This window comes from Lotus japonicus, chromosome 2 (genome assembly GCF_012489685.1).
Source record: "Lotus japonicus ecotype B-129 chromosome 2, LjGifu_v1.2".
In the NCBI taxonomy this organism is placed as follows: domain Eukaryota; kingdom Viridiplantae; phylum Streptophyta; class Magnoliopsida; order Fabales; family Fabaceae; genus Lotus; species Lotus japonicus.
The window spans coordinates 8,305,419-8,316,772 of NC_080042.1; the positions used below are offsets into that span (position 1 = coordinate 8,305,419).

At 48.8% G+C, this 11,354-nt stretch overlaps 1 protein-coding gene across 1 annotated transcript; it reads right to left on the minus strand.

Moving 5' to 3' along the window:
• Nucleotides 1-3,125: 3,125 nt before the first annotated feature.
• LOC130736009 (uncharacterized) lies at nt 3,126-5,414 on the minus strand. Its single transcript, XM_057587870.1, has one exon. The coding sequence runs from the start codon at nt 5,412-5,414 to the stop codon at nt 3,126-3,128; it is 2,289 nt and encodes a 762-aa protein (XP_057443853.1).
• Between the last annotated feature and the right edge of the window lie 5,940 nt (nt 5,415-11,354).

The following is an 11,354-nucleotide window of genomic DNA, read 5'->3' on the forward strand; positions in this document are numbered from 1 at the left end:
TCATTTGCACTTTCGCGTCCTTGAATTCCCAAAGAGCTCTCCTCACCTCTTCCGCTAGTTGCCGGCACTTCATGGTGGTCGTCCCTTTCACGCGGTGGTCGTCCGGAAGCTCTTTTCTTTCTTCCTCGTAAGTTCTTGTTTCCCTTGCTCTTCCTTCCTTCTATTTTCGTTTATACTTTTCCTTTTAAGTTTTTTGGAGGTATGACGGGTGGCTTACACTGGGGGAGTTGGTTTGGTTTCTCCTCCCCTTGTGGTCCCCTTTGCGGCGGGGAAGAGTCTATCAAAGGGTCTTCGCCGTCGCACGGTTATGCTATCCTGCCTGGGGCAAAGATGGACCCCGGGTGGGTCTTTCTTTGAGCCGATTCAAACGAGCTAGGCGTTGATACAACGTTCTCCCTTGTGCAGGTGTCGTCATGGTGAGACCGACTAAGAGGAGGAGGGGTAAGGCTGTGGCCGAGGTCCCGAGGGAAGCTTTTGCCTCTAGGCCTCGACCAGAGGCGCCCAAGACTAAGAGGATCGATCGGGATAAATTCCCTCATTTGGAGGGGGATGTTGCCGAGTATGATAAATGGTGCCGCACCATCCTCAGTCTCCAGTCGGAGTACGCCAACGAAGACGAGGGCTACTTCTGGAGTCAGCGCTTTATGTCGCAGACTCAGGTCGGCCCCGGCCACATGGCGTACTCGCCGAGTAAGCTTGAGCGGTTGCCCCATACCCCAACGTTCGGGGTATATATGCACATTTATACCATGAAGAAAGTGAAGGTGAGGATGCCGTTCACGGATTTCCAGTGCGACGTCCTTCGTCATATGGCGGTCGCGCCATCGCAGCTTCACCCTGGCGCTTGGGGCTTCGTGCGTGCTTACGAGGTTGCATGCGTCCTGTTTGGCCAGAAGTCGTCGAGCCCCATGTTCTTTCATCTGTTTGAGGTGGCCCATACTCAAGGACATGGTGGGTATGGGATTGTAACTCTGAGGTCGGGAAAAGACCTCCAGATTTTCCACCCGTTCGCAGAGTCTTACCGGGATTTCAAAGATCGATTCTTTCGGGTGGCGCCTACCTCTCGGCCTCCTTACGGGTGGTTTGAGAAGACCCCGAGTGGGGCTAGTCGGCCTCGGTTCCCGTTAACTTGGAATGCCAAGCACTACGACGTGAAGCTTAGTGCCTTTGGTTTTGCGGCCGGGGCTTTGTCGGAAGGAGACTTGGCATTCAAGAATCTCCTGGTCGCCGCAATATGGAAGGAAGTAAGGGGAGATCCACCCAAAGAGTTTTGTATCCGGCCGTTGCGTTGTTATGAGCTTTGCACTTTTAGCGTTCGGAAGAACGCGTGCCTATTGCGCGCTAGAGGTAAGGTGTTATTTTTTTTTGTGAAGGTGTGCCCGTCTTGCGATCTTTGTTTGATTAACCGTTCTGCTGGTTACTCTTATGCAGGTGCTAATATGGAGCTTAATGCTGCTTTGATCGCCGCGCTGCAAGTGCCAGTTGATGAAACTGAGATCGACAGTGAGGGGGACCAGAAGGACGGGGCTCCTCGAAATGAGGAGGAAGGACTCGGCGATCAGGAGCAGCAGGAAACCGAGACCGACTCCATTGGGGGTGCTCGAAGCGCTCCGGCCCAAGAGGATAAAACAAACAACAAGGGGTTGGAGCTCCAAGGTGGTCGGACGAGCCCTAACCATTAGCAGGTGGGTTCCCCCGGGGGGGATGAGGGCCGCTCAGGGCGCCAGAGTAAGAGAAGGCGTCACTCGTCTGGCGGAGAGAGTCACTCCCCTGAACGGGTGACTCCAATTGCTCAAGTTCCTCCGCTGAGGCCGTTCTCCATGTGGACCCGCGAGGCGGTGGACACTCCGGAGCATAATGGCCAGGTCGATGCGTTGGTGTATAACGAGCTAGATCACGCGTTCTTGGGCCAGAAAGATCCCTTCGACCTCATGAACTATGCCCTGAAGGCCGTGCTCCAGACTGCCTCTGTTATTCGGCATGTGCAACAGGGGGAAGTGCTCGAAGTGGAGGAGATCAAGGAGCGGGCGGGTGAAGCCGAGCAGAGGTCCGCTAAGGTGGAGAAGGAGCTGGCCGGTACCAAAAAGGAGGTTCAAGATCTGACTGCTGCCAAGGTGAAGCTGGAAGGGGAGGTGCATGATGTGACGACCAAGGCCAGGCAGTTCGTGGAAAAGCTGGAGCTGTGCGAGAAGGACAATGACTGGTTGCGGGTCCGGGCCGAGAAAGCCGAGCAGGAGCTGAAAGAAGAGAAGGCCGCTCGGGAGAGAGAACTCAAGGAGATGGAGACCCTGAAAGTGAAGAAAGCTGAGCTCGAGAAGAAAGTCGCTAATCTTGGGGCTGAGAGGAAAAAGTTGAGGTCGAATCTGAAGGAGATACATAAAGCCTCCTTTGACAATGCCTTGGCTCAGCTTGAGGTGGTCCATCCGGGACTGGATATGGGTCCTCTCCATTATAGAAAGGTTGTAATGGGGGGGGGGGGGAAGATTGGTACTCTGGACGAGCAGAATAAGTTTATTCCAACCTTCCCGGCCGAGCAAGCCCCTTAAGTCTCTGCTTTTCTAATGGTGACGGTGGACTTCCCGTTTTGTAATTTAGCTTAAGCTTGTTGTTTTTAATTGTCGTCTTGTATGTATAAACTTGTTGAATCGCCTTGAATTTAATCTAAGTGTTGCGTTCTTATTTCTTTAGTCGGTTGATTATTTCTCCGTTCGATATGTTGTCTAATATTGTGCGCCCGGAAGGTCTCGATGCCCTGAGGGTAGTCGTGCCCGGCGAGTCTTTGCATTAAGTGCTCGGAGGGTCTTTAATTATTCCGTGCCCGGTGGGTCTTGGTGCCCTATGGGTCTTAATGCCCGGAGGGTCTTTAATTATTTCGTGCCCGGTGGGTATTTGTGCCCGGAGGGTCTTTGTAGTCTCAATTTCTTAGTCGCTTGTCGACACGATCACGTGTCTGGTCGATCCAAATAACTCAAATTCAAAATAACAAACTTCTTCATTTCTGCGTTTAGAGTTAACGACTCTAGCCGTGTACAAACTTGGATAAGATGGGCCTGTACCCTTGATTAGAAAATACTAAGTTAAAGGAAAACATAAAGATAGGTAGGGGGTGCATGGTCGGTAATGCCCTAGCTGTAGTATCTTCTCAGATTAGTTGCATTCCAAGTGCGGGGAATCTCTTTCCCGGCTATAGTCTCCAGCTTGTATGCTCCTGTGCCGGTTGCTTCGGTCACCCTATAAGGGCCTTCCCAGTTGGCTGCTAGCTTTCCGCGCTCGGTCGAACGTGCTCCGACGCTGGCGTTCCGCAGGACCAAGTCTCCAGTGGCAAAGGAGCGGAGAACTACTTTCTTGTTATAGCGAAGAGCTGCATGTTGCTTTGCGATCAGCTCTCTGCAGTTGGCGACCGCTCTTCTTTCAGCCAGGAGGTCAAGGTCCTCCTCGATGAGTTGGCCGTTCTGAACGGGGTCGAATCCAGCCGTTCGAGCGCTCGGTTCTCCTATCTTAGCCGGAATAACCGCTTCTGTGCCAAAGGTGAGGCGGTAAGGGCTCTCCCCGGTAGTCGAGTGCGGTGTTGTGCGGTATGCCCACAGGACGTGGTCGAGTTGCTCGGCCCAATTGCCTTTGGCTTTCCTCAGTCTTTTCCGGAGGCCTCTGAGGATGACTCTATTCGCCGACTCAGCCTGTCCGTTTGTTTGGGGGTGTTCGACGGAGGTAAACCGTTGTTTGATGTGTAGCCCGTCCATTAGTTCCCTAAATCCTTTAGAGGTAAACTGGGTCCCATTGTCTGTGACCAGGACCCTGGGTACGCCGAACCTACTAATAACGTTCTTGTAGAAGAAGCGTTGCACCCGAGCCGAGGTAATTTTTGCTAGTGGCTCTGCCTCGATCCACTTGGTGTAGTAATCTACTGCTGCGATCAAGTGTCGGAGCTGACCCGGGGCCGTGTCAAATGGACCTAGAAGATCCATTCCCCATTGGTGAAAAGGCCAAGGGCTGACCAGAGATGAAAGACGTGCAGGTGGAGCGTTGTGCAGGTCAGCGTGCCTCTGACATGGGTCGCACCGCTTAACATGATCCACAACATCTTTCTCCAAGGTGGGCCAGTAGTAACCGGCTCGGAGTACTTTTCTGGCAAGGGAGCGTCCACCCGGATGGTGGCTGCAGCTGCCCTCGTGGATTTCCGCTAAAACATAAGCCGCTCTGTCCTTGGGCAAGCACTTGAGAAGGGGGGTGGAGAATCCCCGCTTGAAGAGGTCGTCATTGATTATGGTGTACCAGGAGGAGCACCTGACCAACTTCTTGGCTTGGGCCTTGTCCTCTAGCAACCATCCAGTTCTGAGGTACTTGAAGATAGGGGATCTCCAGTCTTCATCCATATCGACATGCATCGTCACCTGTCCCGACGGTCGATTGGGGTCAGCGACATAAGGGAGGGCCAGGGTTCCTTGAATGACTGTCCCATTCAGGCCGGGTTTCCCGGTGCTGGCCAGAGTGTCCGCGCGATCATTTTGTGCTCTTGGGACGTGACGGAATTCTACCTTGCTGAAGGTTGAAGCCAGTCGCTTCAAATGGGCCAAGTACTGTTCCAATATGGGATCCTTAGCTTGAGCTTCACCATTGGCTTGTGAGACGACCAGAAGTGAGTCGCAGCGGACAAGGATTTCCTTTGCTCCCAGGTCTCGAGCTGTGACCAGCCTCGCAATGCAGGCCTCGTACTCGGCCTGATTGTTCGTTGTTGGGAAGTTGAAACGGAGGGACTGTTCGACCACCATCCCAGTGCTACTTTGCAAAACGATTCCAGCCCCTCCACCTTCCTTGTTACTCGAGCCATCTACGTTGACTACCCATGTAGTCTCAGCAGGGGGTTCCTCTTCGTCCGTGAGCTCGACTAGGAAGTCGGCGAGGACTTGGGCTTTAATGGCTTTCCTGGGTTCGTAGCGGATGTCATGCTTGGAGAGCTCAATGGACCAGCTAACCATGCGACCAGCCAGATCTGGCTTATGGAGGACCTGTCTGATCGGCTGGTCGGTGCAGACGATAATGCGATGAACCTGAAAGTACCTCCGCAGTCGCCGAGCTGTGTTCAGCAAGGTCAGCGCTACTTTCTCCAACATCGGATACCGGAGCTCCGCTCCCTTCAATGATCGGCTGACAAAGTAGACGGGAAGTTGGACTCCCTCCTCTTCTCTGACCAGAACGGAACTTACTGCCTTTTCCCGCACTGCCAAGTATAGGTACAGTGTCTCCCCTGGTCTAGGGCTGGTCAGGATGGGAGGGGACGAAAGGATCTCCTTCAGCTGGGTGAATGTCGTGTCGGCCTCCGCTGACCATTCAAAAGTTGCTCCCTTCTTCAGAAGGGTGTAAAGTGGTAGTGCCCGGAGAGCGGCCTTTGGCAAGAAACGGCCGATCGCCGCCATGCGACCCGCTAGTTGTTAGACTTCTTTGACGGTGCGTGGGCTCTTCATATACATGATCGCTTGACACTTGTCGGGGTTCAACTCGATTCCGCGGTTGGTCAACATATATCCAAGAAATTTCCCGCTTCGAACGCCAAAAGTACACTTGTCGGGGTTGAGGCGCATGTTATGCTTCTTTAGCTGCTCGAAGACGACCGCTAGGTCGGCTGCGTGATCTCTTCCCCTCGGGGTCTTGACTATGATGTCATCTATATATACCTCTACAGATTTTCCCATCAAGTCCCCGAAGATCCGGGTCATCATTCTTTGATAGGTTGCCATTGCGTGATCTCTTCCCCTCGGGGTCTTGACTCCTAGGTCGTTTCCCAAGGATTATCGTTCAACAAAGACTCAGTATTAAGAACGCACACACACTGGGGGGGGGGGGTTTGTGATTCAGTTCAAAAGATTAGCAGAAAGTAAACAAAGATTAATATGATCAATTAAAGACGGACGAATCCCTTTGTTCAGTATATCGCTGCTCAATCATGGGTATCTAAAGATCAATTCTTGTTATTAGTTTCCTAGTTCGTGAGAATTAATTAACTAAGCGATAACTAATTCACAGATTCCTAAACTAAGCGATTAAGAATCGTTTACGCCCTAATATGAACTAAGCGAACATACATCATCTTCTATTTCTAATCATAAGGAATTAAGCAAACCTAAGCCAGAAGTAGAGATGAAGAAAACTAATCATGCGAATTCTATTAAGCACTATACCTCAAGAGCGCGATATACTTTGCAAAGGAATTCGTTCGAAGGGAATTAGCCTTCCATGGATGGGGCGAATTCAACAATTAGATTGGAGAAGAGAATAGGGATTAAAAGCATTAAACCCTAGCAGAGCTCTAATATAACTGAAATTCGAAATTGCATAAAATAATAATGTAGAAGGTCAAAGGTCATTGTTTCTCTCAGCACAAATGTAAGACCTGAATTTTCAGAACAAGCTAGTTTCCGACTCACGCGTAGGATCAGTGTAAGCGTGACAGGAGTTTGATATTTGAGGAAGATTAATGAAGAAGAAAGTTCAGGAATTGCTTGAGGGATGTTGCGTAGTTGTTTTCGGAGTTAGTGCGAGTCGTCTGCACACCTGCCTTATGGCGAGCGTGTCCAGAATAGGCTATTTCGCTCTTAAAGCAACGTTTTGAGTGAGATTTCGAACTCTCGGAAAATTTAAAGATTCTCTTTATTTTTCCATCGACCAGCGTTTCATTTCGGAACTCTGGACTGTACGCACGATAGGTTTCACTTTTCGGATGTCCGCCGATGCTAATTTCCTTGCTTCGAAACCCTATTTTCGAGCAATGGATGAAGACTTTTTCTATTCGGGACTTCTAACGAAGATTCCGTCCGCGTTGCCAGACTTGTTTCGACATTTCCAATCTTTCTTCTGTTGGAAGTTTTGTCGTCTGAGCATCACAGCAAAAAGTAGTTTTTCGGGGCAGATTAACCGACACCGCTTTTGAGTTTTTCGATATCGTTTTTCCCAAATCTTAGATGTTTGTTTTGAGTTCTGGATTTCTGACGCCAGAATCTCTCTTAGAATTTCTCGGTGATCGTGCTGCAAAAATCGGAATCGCGAAATTTTCATTTTCCCGCGATTTCGCCCGCCTATAAATAGGCGAAAAAGCTAATATCCTCTTCATTTTCACCATTTTGGCCGAGATTGTGGAGAGCTTGGGGGGAGAAGGAGATTTCGCGAAACCTTGACCAATCTTCGTGCAGTTCGTCCCTACTTATAGGTATCGAGGTAACTATCATGAATCCTGCCTCTGATTGTTGTTTCTGTTGCGTTTCTGAAGCCGTTTCTGTGCTCTAAGTTTTGAGCTTTTTCTAAAATTGTCCGATTTCTCTGATTTCTCGCTTGGGTTATGTTCCTTATGTTCCCCTGAGTCTAAAACCTCTGTCAGTAAACTCTGATTTCGATTCATTTGTCCAGGATCTGAAAAATTGACTCAAAACTCTTTTTGTCTCACATTTCGAAACTTTATTGTCGTAAAGACTTAATCTGACTTCGTGCCTTTAGGATTTGTTGTCACGGATGTCATGAGGATCGTTGCTGTCAAATTTGTTTTCAGAACTGATAACTTTGAAGTTTTGAGCCTTTATTTTGGACCAAAATGCCCCTGCGTAGTCGTATTTCGGCCCGATTGTCCGAAAATTGTTCTGACAGTTTCTTTGCTTTAGTTTTACTCTAAAACTACCTTGTAAACTGATTTGATCGAAGAAAAAGAGCCGAAGCCCTTTTCTCCTTATGGCCGTGGGTTTTCCTAAGGGGGGGGGAGTTTTTCGTTTTCGAAAACTTGTCTTTTCGTACCTGATTGTCGTATTCTGAAGCTTTAATGCTTTGTCTATCGTTTATGTATTGTTTTGCGATCGAGCTAATCGATTTTGTTTGGATTCTGCTTTGTTTTTCTCCGAGGTTCAGTTGAAGGAACTTTGGAAGACTCAGAGCTATTGTTTGAGGAGAACTTTGTTTACGAAGCTGGAACAGCTCGAGGTTAGGGCAACTTACATATATATTAGCTATGAATGCATGATAGGCGTCGATCAATTCGACTTATGCTTTACTTTGATGTTGATTATGTTGATGAACTGATGTTGTGATGTTGTGCTTTGTTGGATTGAGCGTTTTGACGCAATTTCGGAGTGGAGATTCATTGATCTGGTGATCTTTGATATTTCGGGTTGGATGAACAACCCTAGGCAAGTCCAAATGTGGGGTTCGAGACTTAGCCATATGTTGGAATTCTTAGACTTTCCCCGGGAAATGTATTTTGGGTGTTTGATCTTTGAAAACTTAGAATGATAGAGCTTTGAAAAACTAAAGACTTGGGAAACTTAGACTTTGAGAAATAAACTCATAACTTGACTAATTCGAATTGAAATAATTTTTATTAACGTTTAAGCATAGGAGAACTGAAGGGGAAAATATTTACGAAAGACGGGGAAAAGTCGACTTTGTTGTGGGTTTGGAGAGTTATCGGAATTGGGGAAAGCCACTAAGGTGAGCTATGGTGATGATTGAAGTCACCGAGTACTTTAGTACTCTTGGGGAGTGTTGTGGAGCCGTGTTGTATTGACCGACACCTAGTGCTCTTGTTGTTTGGGCTGTGTTGTATTGACCGACACTAGACCCTTGTGTTTTCTTGTTGGAGTTGTGTTGTATTGACCGACACTTACTCCGAGTTGTGTTGTATTGACCGACACTAACTCATTGGGTTTGGTTGAGATTGGGTTGTGAGCTAGACACTTTCGTGGTAAGGGCGATTCGTTGTTTGGCTAACCACGTTGCATTCAATCGGGTGAATAACGGGAATGGTTCACCTGTGCATATCATGGTGAATAACGGGAATGGTTCACCTTGCATTAATGATGAATAACGGGAATGGTTCATCATTCGGTGAATAACGGGAATGGTTCACCAAGGATGAATAACGGGAATGGTTCATCCAGGATGGATTTCATCCAGGATGGATAACGGGAATGGTCCATCCATAGTGAAAATGCTTCACTTGTGGCGAACGGGAACGCGTCACAAATCCGGATTCATATTGTGCATTTCACGCATACATTCATGCTGACTGAGACTGTGTGCTGTTTGTTTATTGAAGCAATGTTAGAGCCATAACATGCTAGGATTACTTATATGCTTATATAACAACTTATATATATATATATATATACCCTGTCACATGTTGTGTGTATATGTACTTATTGCTGTGAGTTGACCCTAGCGCCTTGGCTTTGTTTGTATGTTTGTCTTTGGGCGGTCGGCCTGCTGCCAGATGTCGATGGCCGACTGGTTCTCGACGGTCTCTCCCTCGGGGGGGATCAGATATGAGTTGCTGGATAGGGATGCCCCCACCGCTTGGGTGATCGATGTGGCTGGTCACCGGGCGACGTATAGGGGAAGGGTCATGGAGGACCGGACGGATGAGCGAGGACGCCTGACGAGCGGAGTGTTACGGCGTATGGAGCTGAGTTTTGACTTGCCGCCCTCAGTTCATTGTGGACCAGGCACTGGACATGCACCACCTGCACCACCTCCGACTTCACCTACTGTTGAGGAGGACCCAGAGGAGATCGAGCCTGCTGCTGCTTCTACACCTGTTGTGCCACCTCCGGCTACTGCCATCGCTTCTACCGACGTGGCGTCGTCCTCTAGGCTCGTACAGTCGAGGAGGGAGTCTGTTGTCCCATCTGTCTCACGTCTCTTATCTTTCTCTTCACCGCACGGCTACCGTGTGGACCCCTTGATGAGGGTGGAGGAGGAGGATGTTCTCACAGGAGAGGTGGATGTGGAGACCGGCTCGACTAGGGCGGTGCGCAGGACAGTGAGGAGGGAGGTTATGGATTTGGACACCGAGATGATTACGGTGGATTCCGACTCTGACTCCGAGAGCAGTGGGGAGAGCTACTCGCCGAGCAGCGATGAGGAGGAGGAGGATTGGTGAGCTGAGCTAGGAGGGTAGGTTAGGGTTAGTGATTTTTTTTTGTGTAGAGCTCTGATCGTCAGTTTCTTTTTGGGACAGGGTAGGTTCCGATGTGTGGCTTTTTGTGTGGTTCTTTTGAGGAGGATCACAGAGAGTCTGTCGGAGTATAGGGGTCTTCCTTTCAGGCCATTTTTGAGTGCCGACTTTCTCTTGGATAACTGTATTTTTGATACTTTTTCTCACAGTTCTGGTTTGTATATTTGCCTGCGGGCGTACTACTTTGGAGTCACTGCGGCTTCGCGTGACATGGAGTGCAGCCGAGGCTGTACAGATGTATATATATTTGTATATCGGTTAGTTTAGTTGTTGGGTATTGTCTCTACTTCTTTATCGCTTTGATTTAAAGGAAAGAAAAAAAAATTACCTGTTTTTCCGCGTAAAGTTTATTTTTGGTTACTAAAGTGACACCTGGAAATCGGGGTGTTACATTGTGGTATCAGAGCTTAGTCGAGTCTTTTGGGAGTCTTTGGGGAATAGGTCTTCTGTGCTAGGTTGTGTGACTCTGCAAAGAGTGAAAATTGATTGTCTGCAGGACGATTTTTCGTTCTAATTGATTGCATGGTTGTTTAACCATATGTTATAGTTTGGTGCTATTCTACGAGTAGGACTAATAGTTTTCTTGGGGGTAACAGACGATGGTGAACACGAATCAGCTAGCAGAGATGATGGCCACTATGGCCCAGGCAATGACTAACCAAGCGAATGACAATGCTTTGAGACGTGCTGCGGAGGAAGCGCGTGATCAACACCAGCGTCAGAGGGAGGCGACCCTGGATCAGAACAGAGGGTTGAATGACTTCAGGAGACAGGATCCGCCTAAGTTTTCGGGAGGTACTGACCCGGACAAAGCGGAACTCTGGATAGAGGAGATTGAGAAGATCTTTGGAGTGTTACAGACTGCTGAGGGAGCCAAGGTGGGGCTGGCAACCTATCTGTTGATTGGAGATGCTGAATACTGGTGGAGAGGCGCCAGAGGAATGATGGAGGCCAATCATGTGGAGGTGAACTGGAATTCTTTTCGAACTGCTTTTCTCGAGAAGTATTTCCCAGACAGTGCTCGTGACGAGCGTGAATCACAGTTTCTGACTCTGAAACAAGGAAGCATGACCATTCCGGAGTATGCTGCCAAGTTAGAGTCTCTGGCAAAGTACTTTCGGTTTTTCCGTGATCAAGTTGATGAACCCTACATGTGCAAGAGATTTGTGAGGGGATTGAGGCCCGATATTGAAGATTCGGTGAGACCGTTGGGGATCATGAGATTCCAGGCATTGGTTGAGAAGGCAACTGAGGTGGAATTGATGAAGAATCGGAGATACAACAGGGCTGGAACAGGAGGACCGGTGAGGTCGACACCACAGAGTTTTCAGGGAAAAGGGAGGTTTCAGGCGAGGAAGCCATA